Here is a 15,890-nt window from a genome sequence, read left to right as displayed (position 1 = left end):
TTGAAATATCTTGACCAAACTAAACTAAAAACACACGAAAATATTGATTTAGAAGGGTAACTTTGGAGAAGAAATCAGTTAGGAAACTGGTTTTGGCAGCAAACTTTGTTGCCTTGAACTTCCAGATGTCATCCAGAGCTATGTTTTGCCCAGTGATCACAAGTGTGTATTTTTTTTTCCATAAATAAAAGTAGGAATACATCCTGCAGGTTAGACTAACCCTTGAAGAATCTGATCTGTTGGCAGTCATTATGGACATTTTTTTTTCTCTTTAACTCTGTGGTTTAAAGGGGCAAGTTCTTTACTTTTTTTTTTTTTCTTTTCAAAAGAATATTGAGCTTTAGAACTAAAATTTATTCTACTTATAGGAATGAGGCTGAAGATCAGGAGATTTTTGATTTAGAACTGGAAAGCATTTTAGACACTGTTTAGTTCAGGAGTTCCTAATGTGAGATCTTTGATTTTGCTTTTAAAAATATTTAAATAATTACATTTCAATAATAATTAGTTTTCTTTGTAATACTGTAATTCAGTTCAGATAAAAATATTTTTCTAAGAAGACATTTATAGATTTTTACCAACTGTCAAAGTAATGTATGATACACAAAGGTTAAGAATTCCTATATAGTTTACCATTTTACATATGAAGAAACCAAGTCCTATAGTTACTCAGATAAGAAAGTATCCAATACAATATCCAGATTAAGATTGTAGAATTTAGAAGCCCCAGTGTGTTATTGTGAGGTCCAGTTTGGTAGAGCTGTCAAAAAACAACATCAGGATGCTTCTTTTTCCCTCCTCCCTCACACTGCCATGTATACCCACAGAAATTAGCAGAGTCCAACTCTGAGAACACCTATGCTTTCATACAGCCCTGGGGCAGGCAGTCATCCTCCAGCTGTCAGTCAGGCATGCTTCAGGACAGTCCCAGGCAGACAAGCAGGCATCCTCCAGCTTCAGAGACTACTGCATGTTTCAATATAGCCCCAGGGAAATGCAGAACCCCCCCCCCCCAGCAGCCTCAGGATATACCAGTCACCACTAGTAGGACTTCAGCTCAACACCAGGTAGCTGCCAGACCCCTACATCAGAGAAGCACTAGGTAAACTGTAGCCTGTAGCCACAGGCTTAAGAAAATTAAGCCTTCCACCCTGGAATCAGAGCTCAGATTTAAAAGAAAGGAAAAAGGTTGGGGAGGGAGGGAAGAAAAGGGGAGACAGACCTACACACACACACACACACAGAGATAGAGAGAGAGAGAGAGAGAGAGAGAGAGAGAGAGAGAGAGAGAGAGAGAGAGAAAGAGAGAGAAACCAAATTGGGAATTATCATATCAAGGAAAAACAACTCCAACTGTCTAGAAAAAAACAATTTAAATATTGGGAGCCACAATCAGGATTACACAGGACTTAGCCAATGCAACATTAGGATCAAATGTCATGGAACATGACATTGTAGAAGGCAAAGGAGCTAGGAGTACAACCAAGAATCACTTACCTGACTAAATTAAGTATAATATTAATGGGGGAAATGGTCATTTAATGAAATAGAAGGATTTCAAGCTTTCATAAGAAGACCAGGATTAAACCAAAACTTTTATCTCTAATATCAAGACCCAGGAGAAGAATAAACAGGTAAGAAGAGATTCAAACTATTTACATCCCTACATGGGAAGATCATACTTGTGATTCTGAAAAATTATTATCACTGATAGAACAAAGGAGAAATATACCTATGTATATTAAAATGTATATTAAAATAATTAAGGAATGAGAAATAGGAGTACATTGGACACAGAAGGAAGGGAGTGGTACAATTAGATAAATTATTTCATATGAAGAGGCACAAAAAATATATTACAGGGAAGGGGAAGATGGAAGGGTGAGTAACGGGCAATGCTTGAATCTTATTCTCATCAATATTAACTCAAAGAGGGAATCACAGTTGCTTAAATATAGAAATGTACCTTATCTAACAGGAAAGCAAGAGGAAGAGAGTAAGTAAAGAGATAGGAGAGCTCTGACAGAAGGGAGGGGAGATTGATGGATGTAGTACACAAAAGCAAAACACTGGTGTGGTAGGAATGAATAAAAGGCAAAAGAATACAAATAGGAAGAAAAAAAGAATGGAGGATTCTAGGTGACATATTCAGAGTCCTATACACTTATTTCATATTTTGAATTCACATATTAGCCTCCTATTTTAAATTTCACTGTGTACACCTTTAGAAACAGCTAGTGGCTCAGTGGATAGAATGTCATAGTCCCAACAGCAAGATCCAAGTTCAAATACGCAGGGGTCCTCAAACTACAGCACGGGCCAGATGCAGCAGCTGAGGATGTTATGAAGTTTTTTTATTTAAAGGCCGACAAAACAAAGTTTTTTGTTTTTACTATAGTCCAGCCCTCCAAGAGTCTGAGGGACAGTAAACTGACCCCCTATTTAAAAAGTTTGAGGACCCCTGAAATACAGTCTCAGATACCTACTTATTATGTGTCTCTGGAGAAGTAACTTTATCTCAGTTTCCCCATTTGCAAAATAAGCAAAAAAAAAAAAAAAAAGGAAATGACAAACTATTCCAGTATCTTTGCCAAGAAAACTCCATGGATAACTCTGGCATGCTATGGTCCATGGGGCTTACAGAATCAGAAACAATAGAGCCTTATAAACAATGACAATGCCTACCTCTCCATCTTATGTGGCTCTTGCTGATGTTCTCCCATAAGTTCGTCTCAAGACATCCATCTAATATTCTGAAAGTTCTTTCTAACATTTATTGTCACTACAAGGATACCAGCGGAGGACTTGACCCATCTTTTATCTCTCACCCTTTTTAGGGGATTGTAACATCTTGCTCCTTCCCTCCTCACCTCCGCCCCGCCCAGAGCTGGAATAAATCTTATTGTAACCTAGTTCAACCCTCTCATTTTTTATAAGTGGGAACTTAGGCATAAGGGTTAAATGACTTGTCCAAGGTCAAATATCAATAGTGACAAAGGTGGTTTTCAAATCCAGGTCTTCTACTGCACTATTGTAACCTATCACTAAATAGCCTGTAGCCTCAAACCCATTCTTTGATTAAAACCTTTTCTTCTTCTTCTTTGAAGTTTCCCCTCCATTACATGTTATAACCTGTTCATATCCCCTGTGCTCCCTTGCCTTCTATGTGATACTTTTTCCAATCTTCAGAAATAACTGTGTTCCTTTTTCAAAGTCATATAAGACTATATATATATATATATATGTGTGTGTGTGTGTGTGTGTGTGTGTGTGTGTGTGTGTGTATTTATATATATATATATATATATTCATATAAGAACATATAGTAATATTAATAATATGGACCTTTGTTTCTTAGAGAAACTTGAAATCATTAAAATAGTTGCTTTTTTTGTTTGTTTTGTTTTAATTTCCTGAAGGCAACCCATCCTATAATATACTTTTGTTTAATTCTGGCCATTCTGTCCATTTGTGTACTCTCTGTCCTATGTGTTTATAAGGATAGACAGTCTTCATAAGTTATTCACTTAACTCTATATTATAATTTGGTTAGCTGGAATCTTTCATCCTATCCCTTATGTATCACTTCCAGAAGCTTCTTTATAGTTCTGTCGTCTGAAACACCTACTTACAGATGGGTGACATTGTGCTTGTTGAATCTAGAAGACCTTACTATCCATGCAGAAATCCTTTTCAATTTGGAATGTGTGCTAGATTTCTTCCATCAGGTAGACATCTTTGGCAAACATAAGTCTCCACATTTTATGACTCACTTGATGTTTATGATCAGAGAAGTTGTTGAGCAGTGTTATCTTTATTGTAGCTTTCAAGGAATCTTAAATGATTTAGGGATATGGAAGGGAAACAACTTGGAATTAGAACTTATAGGGGGAATTTTGTTTTGCTGAATCAAATGTGCTTTAAAAATAGACAACAATAGTTGGATATATTCTTGTATTCTCTGTATCTTTTAGTAAATTGTATGATGATAAAGATGTGGTGAATTATGGACTGTCACTTGCAAAAACAAATTCTCTATTAATATCCCCACCAATGATGTTATTAATATATTCTAAGATGGTTATCACAAAAGTATTATATCAGCAATCATTGCATAAGTTAGTAGCTATCAGTATTTTCTAAGTTGTTAGTGCTCTTGTTTTTCAAATTTTTCCAGGCCTTTGGTTTCTTCTAAGATGCCTTGTTAATGAATATCTCCATGCTCACAGAATTATGTTGCCTTCTCTACATATTTTTAATCTGATCTCAACACTTTCCTCATCTTTCTTCTCTTATTTTCACTTCTCTTTTTTCTATAAACATATCATGACTGTGATATTAAAGACTAAACGCAATTCCATTATTCTTGAAGGTTACAATAGTTAGTGATAAAAATATTTGTAGATTTGTTTCTTCTTTTTAAAATTGTATATGTTGTCCTCTCTCTTCACCATAAATTCATAAATGCCATTGTGATCAAATAATTAAGTCTCTTATTGAATATTTTTTTTGTCATCCATAGCTTCTCCCTGTTTTAGGAGACACTAATACCCATGGTTTTCTACTGTTCTACTATAGATCAGATATTACTATAAAGAGTTTATATTATAAACTGCTATTGCTTCTGATTGCTAAAATCTTTTGCTTGGTAAATATAAAGAACTGTTATAGACCCTTTCAGTGTTGTTATTGGGATTAATTTACATTACTGAAACTTTTGTATAGAATTGCTGCTATTGGTGGAACAAGTTGCTCTTTTTTAGTCTTGTGGTTCAGTCATTTTTTCAGTTGTGTCCAAGTTTTTGTCACCCCATTTGGGGTTTTCTTGGCAAAGATATTGGAGTGTTTGATATTTCCTTCTCCAATTCTTTGTATAGTTGAGAAAGCTGAGAGTGTTAAGTGCCTTGCTCAGCACCACATAGTTCATAAGTAATGGAGGACAGATTTGGACTTACAAAAATAAGTCTTCCTGATTCCAGACTTAGAATTCTAACCACCTATAGAAATAGGTAACCACCTACCCATTCCCTTTCTTTTTTAGCATTCATTTTTTGTTGTCAATAACTTCTTTAATTGGGTAGGGATTAAATTGTTTCAAATGCATGTCATACATTGTTTTCCTCAGCATATTCTTCTTCTAGATTTATACTAATTTTGATATCAGCTCAGACAAATCAGTGGTCTGACTATAGGCAGACAGCTGATTCAAGAATGACTCAAGAAAGAAAGTTCAGTAGTGAACTTTTTCCTGTCCAAATATAATTATTTTCATTTTCTGTGATGTTATGTGGTACTTTCCATGTCTGTGCCTGCTGATCTTTTATTGAAAAAAAATATTGAAAATATGTAAGCATGAGGTTCGTGGGCAATTTACCAATCTTGGGCCTTCTCATACCCATCTCTACCATTTTACAGATGAGGAAAAATGGATGGGTAAGAGACAAAAAAGGATCAGAAAGGCTTGATAACATGGTCACACAGTAACACAATTGAACACTCTCACCTGAGATCTTAACTTACAGTTAATACTTTCTCTACTGTTCCCTAATATGCCTCTCTAGATATAGCTCATTCAGAAGAAAAATGACAAGATACAGCCTTTACTTGATATTATACATAATTAAACGATCTCTCCCTCCCTTTCTCTTTCTCTCTCTCCCTCCTCTCTTCCTCTCCTCTCCCTCGCTCTCGCTTTCTTTCTCTCTCTGCCCAAGATTATAGGAGTTAAAACCAGAACTATACATTATTTCAATCCCTTACTTTATAGGTAAGGAAATTACTGGATAGAGAGTTTAAGTCTTTTTTCCCAAACAGATTCAAAATTTGATCTGGAGTCTTATCTCTAGATTCAGTATTCTTTCTAACACACATATATTACCTCTCTATACAAAACTTCTTCATAAATAGTACTATGATCATTATTTTTTTGTAGAATCAAAGTGGATAGGAATGGAACTTCCAACTTATTTTGTAGTGGAGAGAATAATATAATATATATTTTTAAAAAATAATAATGACTGACATTAAGAAAGTTCTTGAATAACATAGCACTAGACCAAGAAATTAAATCTTGAAATATGCTTATTACTTTGAATTCTATTATTATATAATGTGGAATTGTTTCCTTCTTGAGAGAATGAACTGATAGTATTTTGATGCTCTTCAAAATGGAAATAGTAATAATAATGAAAATTGAAACACAGCTTGGTTAGGGTAGTAAACCCAAGTGTTGACACATTTCTAGATCTAATTAGCTAACTAATAATGCATGATAAACATTAAATATTTTAAAATAAAAATGCACCAAGTTGCAATGTTCTAGAAACTGAAAAGCAAGGGGGGGAAAAAGGATTCTAGAAAACTTATCAGTCATCACTAATTAGTGGAATTTTGTTAGAGGAAACAAAATAGAAGAAATAATGATAGAAGTTTCTTCCTATTTCATTTCTTTCAACTTCCTTTCTCCTTTGTGTGGATACATTTTGCCTTATTAGAAAAGAAGAACTTACAAAAGGAACTGCTTTTATTCTTCCTTGAATTAAGTGGGTGAGGCAAAGAGTCATGAGGATATCCTTTAATAGATTCAAGTGGTTTCTTTGTTAAGTCTTACTACATTGATACTGAAATTCCAATGAAATCTGAAATAGATTGCTCAGAAATTTTCATATAGTTAAATTTTAAATTCTTAAATGTTTGATTTTTCTGTCAGTGAACCATTTCATGAATGTGGTAATACATACCAAATGATTCATCCAAATCCAACAATTGAACTTCTGCCATCTTGAGGCCCTGAGGCCTGAGCACACCCAAAGAAAAGAATCCTTGAATGTCAAATATGCCTAGGAACTTTTCCCTTCCCCCTCAAATTGAATTGTACCCCATTGGAAGTCTGTCTCATTTGAAAGTTTATATTATTTTAGAAAGAATATTTTTTATAGGAATAAGATTTTTATTTTATTTATTTTAAAATATTGCTCTTTTTTACAGGGGGATATGTTAACTTTTTTGTGTCATGGACCCAAACATGAAATAGTTTGGATAAATTTAGAGTTCCCTTCTCAGAATAATATTTTTAATATATATTTGTATACAACAAAACTCACCATCAAAAAAAGTCATTGTGTCTTTTGATTCAAAATGTTATACTAGATATTAGGAATCTAAATTCTAAATAAAGACAGATATTATACAGAACCTTTTTTCAAGTAGCTTTTTTTTTTCTTTTTCTAAGGTAATTGGGGTTAAGTGACTTGCCCAAAGTCACATAGCTAGATAGTGTCTGAGACCAGATTTGAACTCATGTCTTCCTGACTTTAGGGGTGGTGCTCTACCCACAGCACTACCTAGCTACCTCTCTCAAGTATCTTTTAATCTGGGGTGGAATAGCATCTGAGAGAAGGAAGTTTTATATATAATATCTATGATAAAAGAGCATATATTAAACTCAAAGATATGGAAAACTGCCGTTAAGAAATACTCTGAGCACAAGAGAACATCTAGTTTAGCTGAGTAGGAAAAAATCATGGTAAATGTCATAAACTGAACTAACTCTTCACAACAAAGAGAAACTTCAAAAAGTGGAAAAATCCATTCTAAATATGGGGAAACAAAAAAAAATACAAAGATAGAAGAGGATAAAACAAAAATGAGATATGTGAAGAATTATTTAGTTGGACTAAAACATAAAGTACATGCAAGGGAGTGGTATGAGATGCAACTGGAAAGAAAGTTTGGCACCTGATTGTGGAGGTCTTGGATAATTTATTCAGGAAAAGCAATTCTGAAGGTCCTTGAGTTGAGTACCGACTGACATTGGCAGAGTAGTGTATTCCAATGACTGCCCAAACAGCATCATGCCTTGGAAGAGTAGTCAGTGAATGTAAATAATATCCATTTAAATTCAGATTTAACTACTGTATTTGTGTTAGTCTAAATTTGTAATTTCTGATAAAATATGAGGTCAGCCAGTGGCACCATACAGTACTGAAACCAAAGTGATTTTCTTTCAGATCTATAATTCTATTAATGGTTATACTGTAAACTTGATATTATTAGCAAGGATACTCATAGATTTCTATTTGGAAACAAGTGTGCAGCTGGAATTCAGTAGGGTTAAATTACATGTCTAGTCCTTGAATCTTTTAAAGTAAAATTTGTGGTGGGGATTTTTTTTCCCTTTGTACATTGTTGTTTGGTTGATTCTTCAGACAATGCAAAAATCTAGCTAAGCTTTATCTTTCCTACTTATTCTTTGGGACTTTTTCAAGTGGTTTAATAAGTGAAGGAAGTCTGTAAATCTAATTCTAACTGAGGTAATAGGGTCGACAATGTTTTATAAAACTGTTTTGATTTTTTTCGGAAATGAAAGGATAGAGTTTTCTTTTAGCTTCAATGTGTTTTTGTAGTCAACATTATCAAACCTATAATCATAAAGTGAAATCTTGACTGCAGGTGGGAGTTGAACTATGCAATCTCTAAGGACTCTTTTAACTCAAAATCATAGCTTGGTTAATGCCATCAAGGGGGAGCAATTTTGAGAACTGCTGTAGCAGCATCTGGACTTTTGCAGGTAACAGCTGGAAGAGTTTCCATGAAAAAAGGCATGGACAATGAATTGAGAATAGTCTTAATTCTAACAATGACTTGCTATGTGGTCCTGAACAATTATGTAGACCTCTCTTTTCTTATTTGCAAATGATCTTCCAGGAGCAGCTGAATGATCACTTGTGATATGGTAATTTAGAGTACCTAATTAGAATGAACAGATTGAGATGTTTTGGTAAATGTCAAACCATTACTATCACATTCTAATTTATTCCTTTCCTTAACTACCTTTCCACCTTGTTCACTTTATTAACAGTATTGTCATCCCATTCTGCTCTTCTAATGCAGATATCCCTATTGCATGAGCTAAAAACTTCATAATAATGAAAATTAACCCCTATTCAAAAGCTTAGGGTCCTTCCCCACCTCTATGACCTTTACTTAAGGTCCACAGTTGAGAATTGGAGCATTTTGTGTTTTCTATTTGAACATCAACTATCCCAATCTGCCTTAATTTGTGAAGATTGAAGTTTATGATCCTCTGAAGCATGGTGGTATAGAAAGAGTGCTAGATTTTTGAGTCAGGAGGACTAAGTTCAAATTCTCAGCTCCTAAAGTAGATGGTAATTCGTCTGTGGACAAGTGACTTGACCTCTGTGAATTAAACTGCTTCTTCATCTGTAAAAATGAACTAGATGTAAAGCACTTACATATAAAGAGATACTGTGAGGAAAGCATTTTGGAAATTGTTAAGCGCTATATAAATTAATGGTGATTATTGTTATTATTATCATTTCTATAATCACCATGAAAGAGGAAAATTAAAGATCATTTTAGATCTTGCAAAAATAATTACTGCTGATTTCTGGTGAGTATTATTTAACAATACTTACTCTTTCTTAGTACAAATGCAGAAGGAATTATAACTGGAAGAGTCAATGAATTGTTTGTTTTCTTTTCAGCACCACACAGAAGCTATCAGTCCTTCAGTGTTACCCCCTTCAGCATTGCCACTAGATTTGCTTAACAATGCCATAGCTGCCTTTGGTACTTTGGAAGAACTGATCCGCTACCTTGAACCGGATAGGTGGCAACTTGACCTAGAAGACTTATACAGGCCAACATGGCAACTCCTTGGAAAAGCTTATGTTCTTGGACGAAAATCCCGAGGTAACCTCTCCTCTTAGATATCAAAACTCATGTTTTCTAATAACTGCTCCAGCTGTAAAGGGGTTAATAAAAATAAGAAATATTTAAAATAACTCAACAGTCTAGGAGATTAAAGACTGTATGTGCATGACCCTTACCTCTTTTCCCTTGGAAATTGGATTCAGATGGCTCCTCCTATTTTCTTCTCTTTAAAAAAAAAAAAAAAAAAACAGCAATTCAGAAATAGTCTAAGATATAACCTGTGCTTCAGAGAGTTAGAGAGAACCCTGGTAATCATAAGTTCAAGCCAGAGAGAGGGGAGGAAAGGCCTTTAGAGCTTCATGTTCTAGATCATTTAAGCAGGGGATCAAGTTAAGGTTGTAATTGTTGTTTCTTAAACTTAGATCATTGGAATCCAAAAAGTAATAAAAATTAATAGAAGAAAATAATTTCTTAATAAAATTGCTACTGAGGCTATTCATGAATATATAGCTACTACTAATAAAAACTGTCTCCTTTCAAGAATATTGATACCAGGGAAGTGATTTTACATAAACAAATAAGTAAATATATACACGTATATAGGTATATGCAATGTACATGTATATACGTATATATGTCTGTGTATGTGTATATGAATATATGTGTGTATGACTGTTTATACACACATATGCATGTAACATATACTCCACACAAACGTACCTCCATCTACACATGTTTACACACAAACACATACACCATTACTTACATTAGATGAAAAAAAATAACCATTCACTCATTTCCAAGAATTTGTATTATTTACTGAACCAAATGAGTAGACACTGAGGGGAAAAAAGGCCAAAAATATCTGGCATTTATATTATCAGAAGTAATTTCTATTTTAATCACTGAGTCTTCAGAAAGAAACATAGGGTAACCCCAGAGAGTGAAATAGTAGTCATATAATCACTTGGTTGAGAGGCACAACCTTTTTGTTCATTTGAGTTATTTGCATGAGCAAATTGTACCTGGACAATTCATTGAAACCCTGCTATAAAGAAACCACATTCTTGTCCTATGCTGCATTGACAGTTGAAGTTTATTTGGATCAGTGAATTATAACCTCAACAAACCATGTTCAGACTTGCCCAACTAGAAAACTTTGTTTAAGCCAAGAGGCATGGTTTCCTTTTTTTCTGGTATTTGAAATTGGTGTTCAAGTACACGGCCAGCCAAATCTCCTCCAGATGCTGAAAGTTGTTACATATTTATAAGATTCGATGATGAATTGCACATAGACAACACTTCCCTTCTCTCCCACCATAGAACAAGAAAATGAAGATCTGCAAACATAACTGAAACATGAGTGAATAGAGCGCAGCACTGGCAAATTTGAAGTAGATTATCCTTTAAATTGGCCAGAAGGAGATGGGGATGAAATGGTTCTTAACTCTAGTCTAGTTTTGCTTTTGTTTTCTGACAGCTGATCTCTGGATCAGAGCCGAACAAGCTCCTTTCTCTGTCTTTATTACTGCAACTGTGCACACTCTCTCTAGCTAGCTGAAGATTTGACCAGAGAGCAGGCTAAAGTGAAAAACTTCCAACTCAGAACCAGAGCTTTCAAATATTCATTTAGCACTTTCCACATTGAAGCACTGTACAATGTGCCAAAAGCATTAACATTTTCAGCATACAGTAGGTATGATAAAAGTAGTGTATATTTTTGGAACCTTACATAAACTAAAATGCAGGTGTGGGATAACAATTATATATAGACAGACCCAGCTCCCTCTTTGACAATTATCCTACAAAGGAGCTAAGAGTAGAACTTTGAAAGGCTTCTAATTAGACATTGAAATAGGTTTTCCACTGAATAAACAGATCATGGTGTTACCACATTCATCTTAAAAGGACCACCCTCAGATTGCATTACTGAAGGCGTAACATAATAGCCTAGAGCTGTATATGTGTACCAGTAGTCTGAATAGAATGAATAATGGGATAAATAGAATATTTCTAAATATAACCTTTATATTTAAAAGTCCAGTAACATGCTATATGCTAAACTTAATTGTCTAATTGTTGGTGAACTGAAATTAAAGAAACTTGGACTAGAAATAACATTCAAAATTTTAATAGTGGCATGGTAAAGATCACATATTTTTAGAAAAAGTGGGCATGTGTGGATGAATCATGTTTATCTATTATACATGGATCAGATTTGGAATATACATATTTCCTAAAAGATTCTCTATCTCCATTTCCCAAATAATCTGAAGATAGTAAAAATTCAGTGATTCTTATTCTGAAAAAAAAATTCAGTTCTCTTCAATTCTATAAAGCTGACATTGGCTGTTTTTTTGAGTTAAAAAGATTATCTTATGCCAAATAAATAAAATACTTTTTAGCACAGATGTCAAGATTGTCCTGTTTACAAATTATGATCAAATGCTATTAATTTGAAGATTCAGATATGATAATGAGAGAAATTTCAAACATGAAATAAGCAATTTTTAAAAATCCACGATTCTATATTAAAGCAGTAGATTTCCACCTTGCTGTTTTTCTGTTCCTTTTCTCTACCTTCCTTCCTCTGGTTCAGTGGTTTTCATTCATACCTTGCTACTGCAAAAAAAACACAGCATATTTTCCAAGTAAGTCTTAGCTAGCACTTAAAAAGGGCTTTTGACTTTTGTGTCAAACATGATAAATGAGTGGAAGCTAAGTTGAAAGTATGTTTAAATTTTCACATTGTAGCAGGTACCGTAACTTAGCTCACTTGGGAAATCTATCTAACCTTTTATTGTGGTTAAGTAAACATTTTAAAGTGAACATATACAGTCATTTTTTTCCTACTTTCATGATATAGTGTGTTTAAATCCATTTGAGATAGATGAATGTCCTTTGAAAGCTAAGAGCTTCATTCACACTCCAAAGAAGTATGGTCTTTAAATAAGCATTGGACATTTTTTACTTTAGGGCTTTCTTTTCCTCTCTTCAAATGGAAGTCTTCACAGCCAGATCCACATGGACAAAATTAAATATAGTGATAAGAATAAAAGAGAGCTTATGCATTTATATTTGTATATGCATGTATATATACACATATATGATCATTATATCTTCTCTCTATAAATAATGATGTTTTCAAGTTTTAACTGTTAGCATACTTCTTTCTGCTTATATTAGAAATACAACCCAATTTAAATTCAATGAAAAATTTTTGGGATAATGTAAGTGATTTTAAAATGGCATTAAATATAATTGAATGCATTGTAAAAGAATTCATTTTTCTTTATCCAACCACATTACCATTCTCTCTAACATTCTCTTTAACCAACTAAATTCAGGCTAAATATTTCATATCATTAAAGTTAATTAACTCACCTAGCAAATCATATTACTAAATTTGGCACATCATAGTCCAAAGGAGAAGTCTAGTTTTCCTTAAATCTTTAAAACACCAATTTTCCTCATAAAGGAACTTTTCTACCTGAAAATGAATGTTTACATTTAAAATTCAGTCATATTTTTGTTTTTATTTTCTTATATACTTTTTTAAAACAAAAATAGAAGAAACTCAGGATAAATGAACCAAAATGGTCAAGTCCAGGAATTTTTACCTCTCAGTAAGGCTGTGCTTGCTCTATTTGGCAACTCAATAGGACTTGCAATTCTATGATATGTCTTTCCCATGCATATTAAGAAGAAATAGCTCTTTTTTATATCAGATGCAGCTTGATCATTCATTAAATTATAATGAAAACATTAGGTCAAATCTTTGTATTTTATTTTATTTTTCAGAGAAAGACCTGAGTGAAATTTCAAAATCAGTTTATATGGAGATAACACTGTCAGAAAATTAACTATACACATAACTCATCACTTACTTATATCATCCCCCCCTTCAAGTTGTGTTTTCAACGTAACTGCAATGTAACATTTAAAGATAATAAATTCAGTTATTTTAGCCTATAGATTCTTAAAAATACCATCTGAAGGAGTCACCCTATTCCAATTTTAATTGGGCTGCCTCTAATATCTACAGAAATAAGTAAAATAATAGTTGTAACTTGAAGACATTCTCATCATTTATAAGTAGGAGCTATAATTATTTTAACATGAACATATCATGTTATAGACATCCATTCTTACTCAGACATGCATGTCTATAACACATATACACAGATAACATCACTACTATGGTTCACTAAAATTGTATTGATGCAATATCTTTGGCAATGAAGGACAGTAGTTCTTTCAAAATTTACTGATAGTCTGATGAAAAGCTATTTTGTTTTATCTTCATAAGTATGGATTCTTTTAAGGAATAAAACACAATCTTGTTAACCAACTGATGAAAAGAATAGAAACAATAAGAACCAATTAGCATTCCTTTTGTCCATGAAAGAAGAAAAGGGTAGAGGTCTGAAAAAGTCAGATTCACATTTCAGAAATGTCAGTTATTCTTTGTTTGTCAAGTTCTAGTATGTATTGCTTTTTCTACTCATATCTCTCAACTGTCTTGAGATTATTTTCTGTTTGATGGTCAATAGCATGCATTTCCAGAAAAGTTCTTTAAAATTTTCCAATTGCTTAATTTCCATAAGTTGTTCATTAATTACAAAAATGCCAGTAATCCACTTTAAAGGTCACAGTGTTGGTTTTTTTTTTTAATCAAAGTATTTATCATTTTACATAAGTTTGCCCTTGCCCCATGCTCTCCTGGTCTCCATTTCAGTGGGGTTAAAAGGTGTAGCCCTCTTTTTCTTTATAGAGATTCCTATTTATAGCTCTCAAATGTTTTGTTGGCTCTCCTTTTCATATTGCACAATAATATCTCTTTATTGGTTACTAGCTTATAATGAAGCTTTGTTAACGGGGAAATGGACTGAAAGTTCTACTTGCAAATCATAAAGCCTTGAAATAAAGCTACAACAAGAAGGGACTTTGTTAGAGATATTGTTCAAAATAACTAGTTTTTGATGAAAGGAAACCAGTGAAGTCCATTCAGAATCAAAGCATGAACATTTATATATTTATGTTTTCTTTTATACCCTCCAGTGGTGGATCTGAACCTTCTAAAAGAAGAGGTAAGACTATATAGCTGTACTCCTCGAAACTTCTCAGTGTCCCTGAGGGAGGAACTCAAGAGAACTGATACCATTTTCTGGCCTGGCTGCCTTCTGGTAAAACGCTGTGGTGGAAATTGTGCCTGCTGTCAACACAATTGTAATGAATGTCAGTGCATCCCAAGCAAAGTCACTAAAAAATACCACGAGGTGGGTTCACAAATGCCTTTTCAACTTTTCTTTTAAAGTATTTTGTATGTATTCTAGAAAACAATGACATATTAAAACACAAATTAGGATAGTTGCTTTCATTATTCTAAAATCAAGAAAATTTATTTTTTAATGTATGTGTATGTATATGTATATGTTTATGTTTATGAAAGTCCTTTACTGATTGCACAATCTTTCACTCACTAATATTAAAGTGCATTTTGGATAATCAGTGAGATTCCCCATACTCTAAAGTCTTCAGTGAAAACTAATGTCTCAAAACAATTTTTTTCAAACTTATTAGCATATTGAAAAAAAAGATACACTTAGATTTTAATTAATGTGAATACTGCATTCCATTAGAGGTCCTATGTATTGGAATTTATAGTATTTGAAATTATACTTATGAAAAATATGGCAACTGAGTCCAGCATTACTAGTCCAACTGAGTCAGTCCAACTATTACTAGCTAACATTTATATAGCATTTACTTTGTGGCAGACACTGTGCTAAATTCTTTGATATTGATACACCATTTTATTATCATAACAACCTTGGCACATAAATACTATTATCATGACCATTTTAGAAATAAGTACATTGAGGCAAACAGAGGTTAAGGATCACATAGCTAGTAAACTTATTAGTCTGGATTTGAATTCCAGTTTTCCTTACTCCAGACATGGTGCACTATCTAGTGTGTCATGTAACTGTCCACATAGCTACACTAATCATGATTTAGCTATAGGATATAAATAAATAGGTAGTAAGAGAAACATAGGTATAGATAGCTTATTATAAATAGCCATAGATTAACATACACATCTATAAGTGAATGTATATATTATGTTTTATATGTATGTGTACATATATACACACAGATAAACTGGTAAGTTGTTTATGTTATTTCCAATATGAAAGCAGGAGCCATGTTTC

General features: G+C 33.3%; 1 protein-coding gene across 1 annotated transcript in view; it reads left to right on the top strand.

The window, feature by feature from the left end:
* The window catches only part of PDGFC (platelet derived growth factor C), a 229,347-nt gene that overhangs the window by 207,490 nt on the left and 5,967 nt on the right, over positions 1-15,890 (top strand). Inside the window, exons 4-5 of the mRNA XM_051965808.1 lie at positions 9,507-9,714; positions 14,737-14,954. Coding sequence (XP_051821768.1) covers positions 9,507-9,714; positions 14,737-14,954 — 426 coding nt within the window. The remainder of the gene's footprint in view (positions 1-9,506; positions 9,715-14,736; positions 14,955-15,890) is intronic.

Source organism: Antechinus flavipes, chromosome 6, assembly GCF_016432865.1.
Source record: "Antechinus flavipes isolate AdamAnt ecotype Samford, QLD, Australia chromosome 6, AdamAnt_v2, whole genome shotgun sequence".
Classification (NCBI taxonomy): domain Eukaryota; kingdom Metazoa; phylum Chordata; class Mammalia; order Dasyuromorphia; family Dasyuridae; genus Antechinus; species Antechinus flavipes.
Note: the sequence above shows the minus strand (reverse complement) of the source record. Positions and strands in the feature narration are given on the sequence as shown.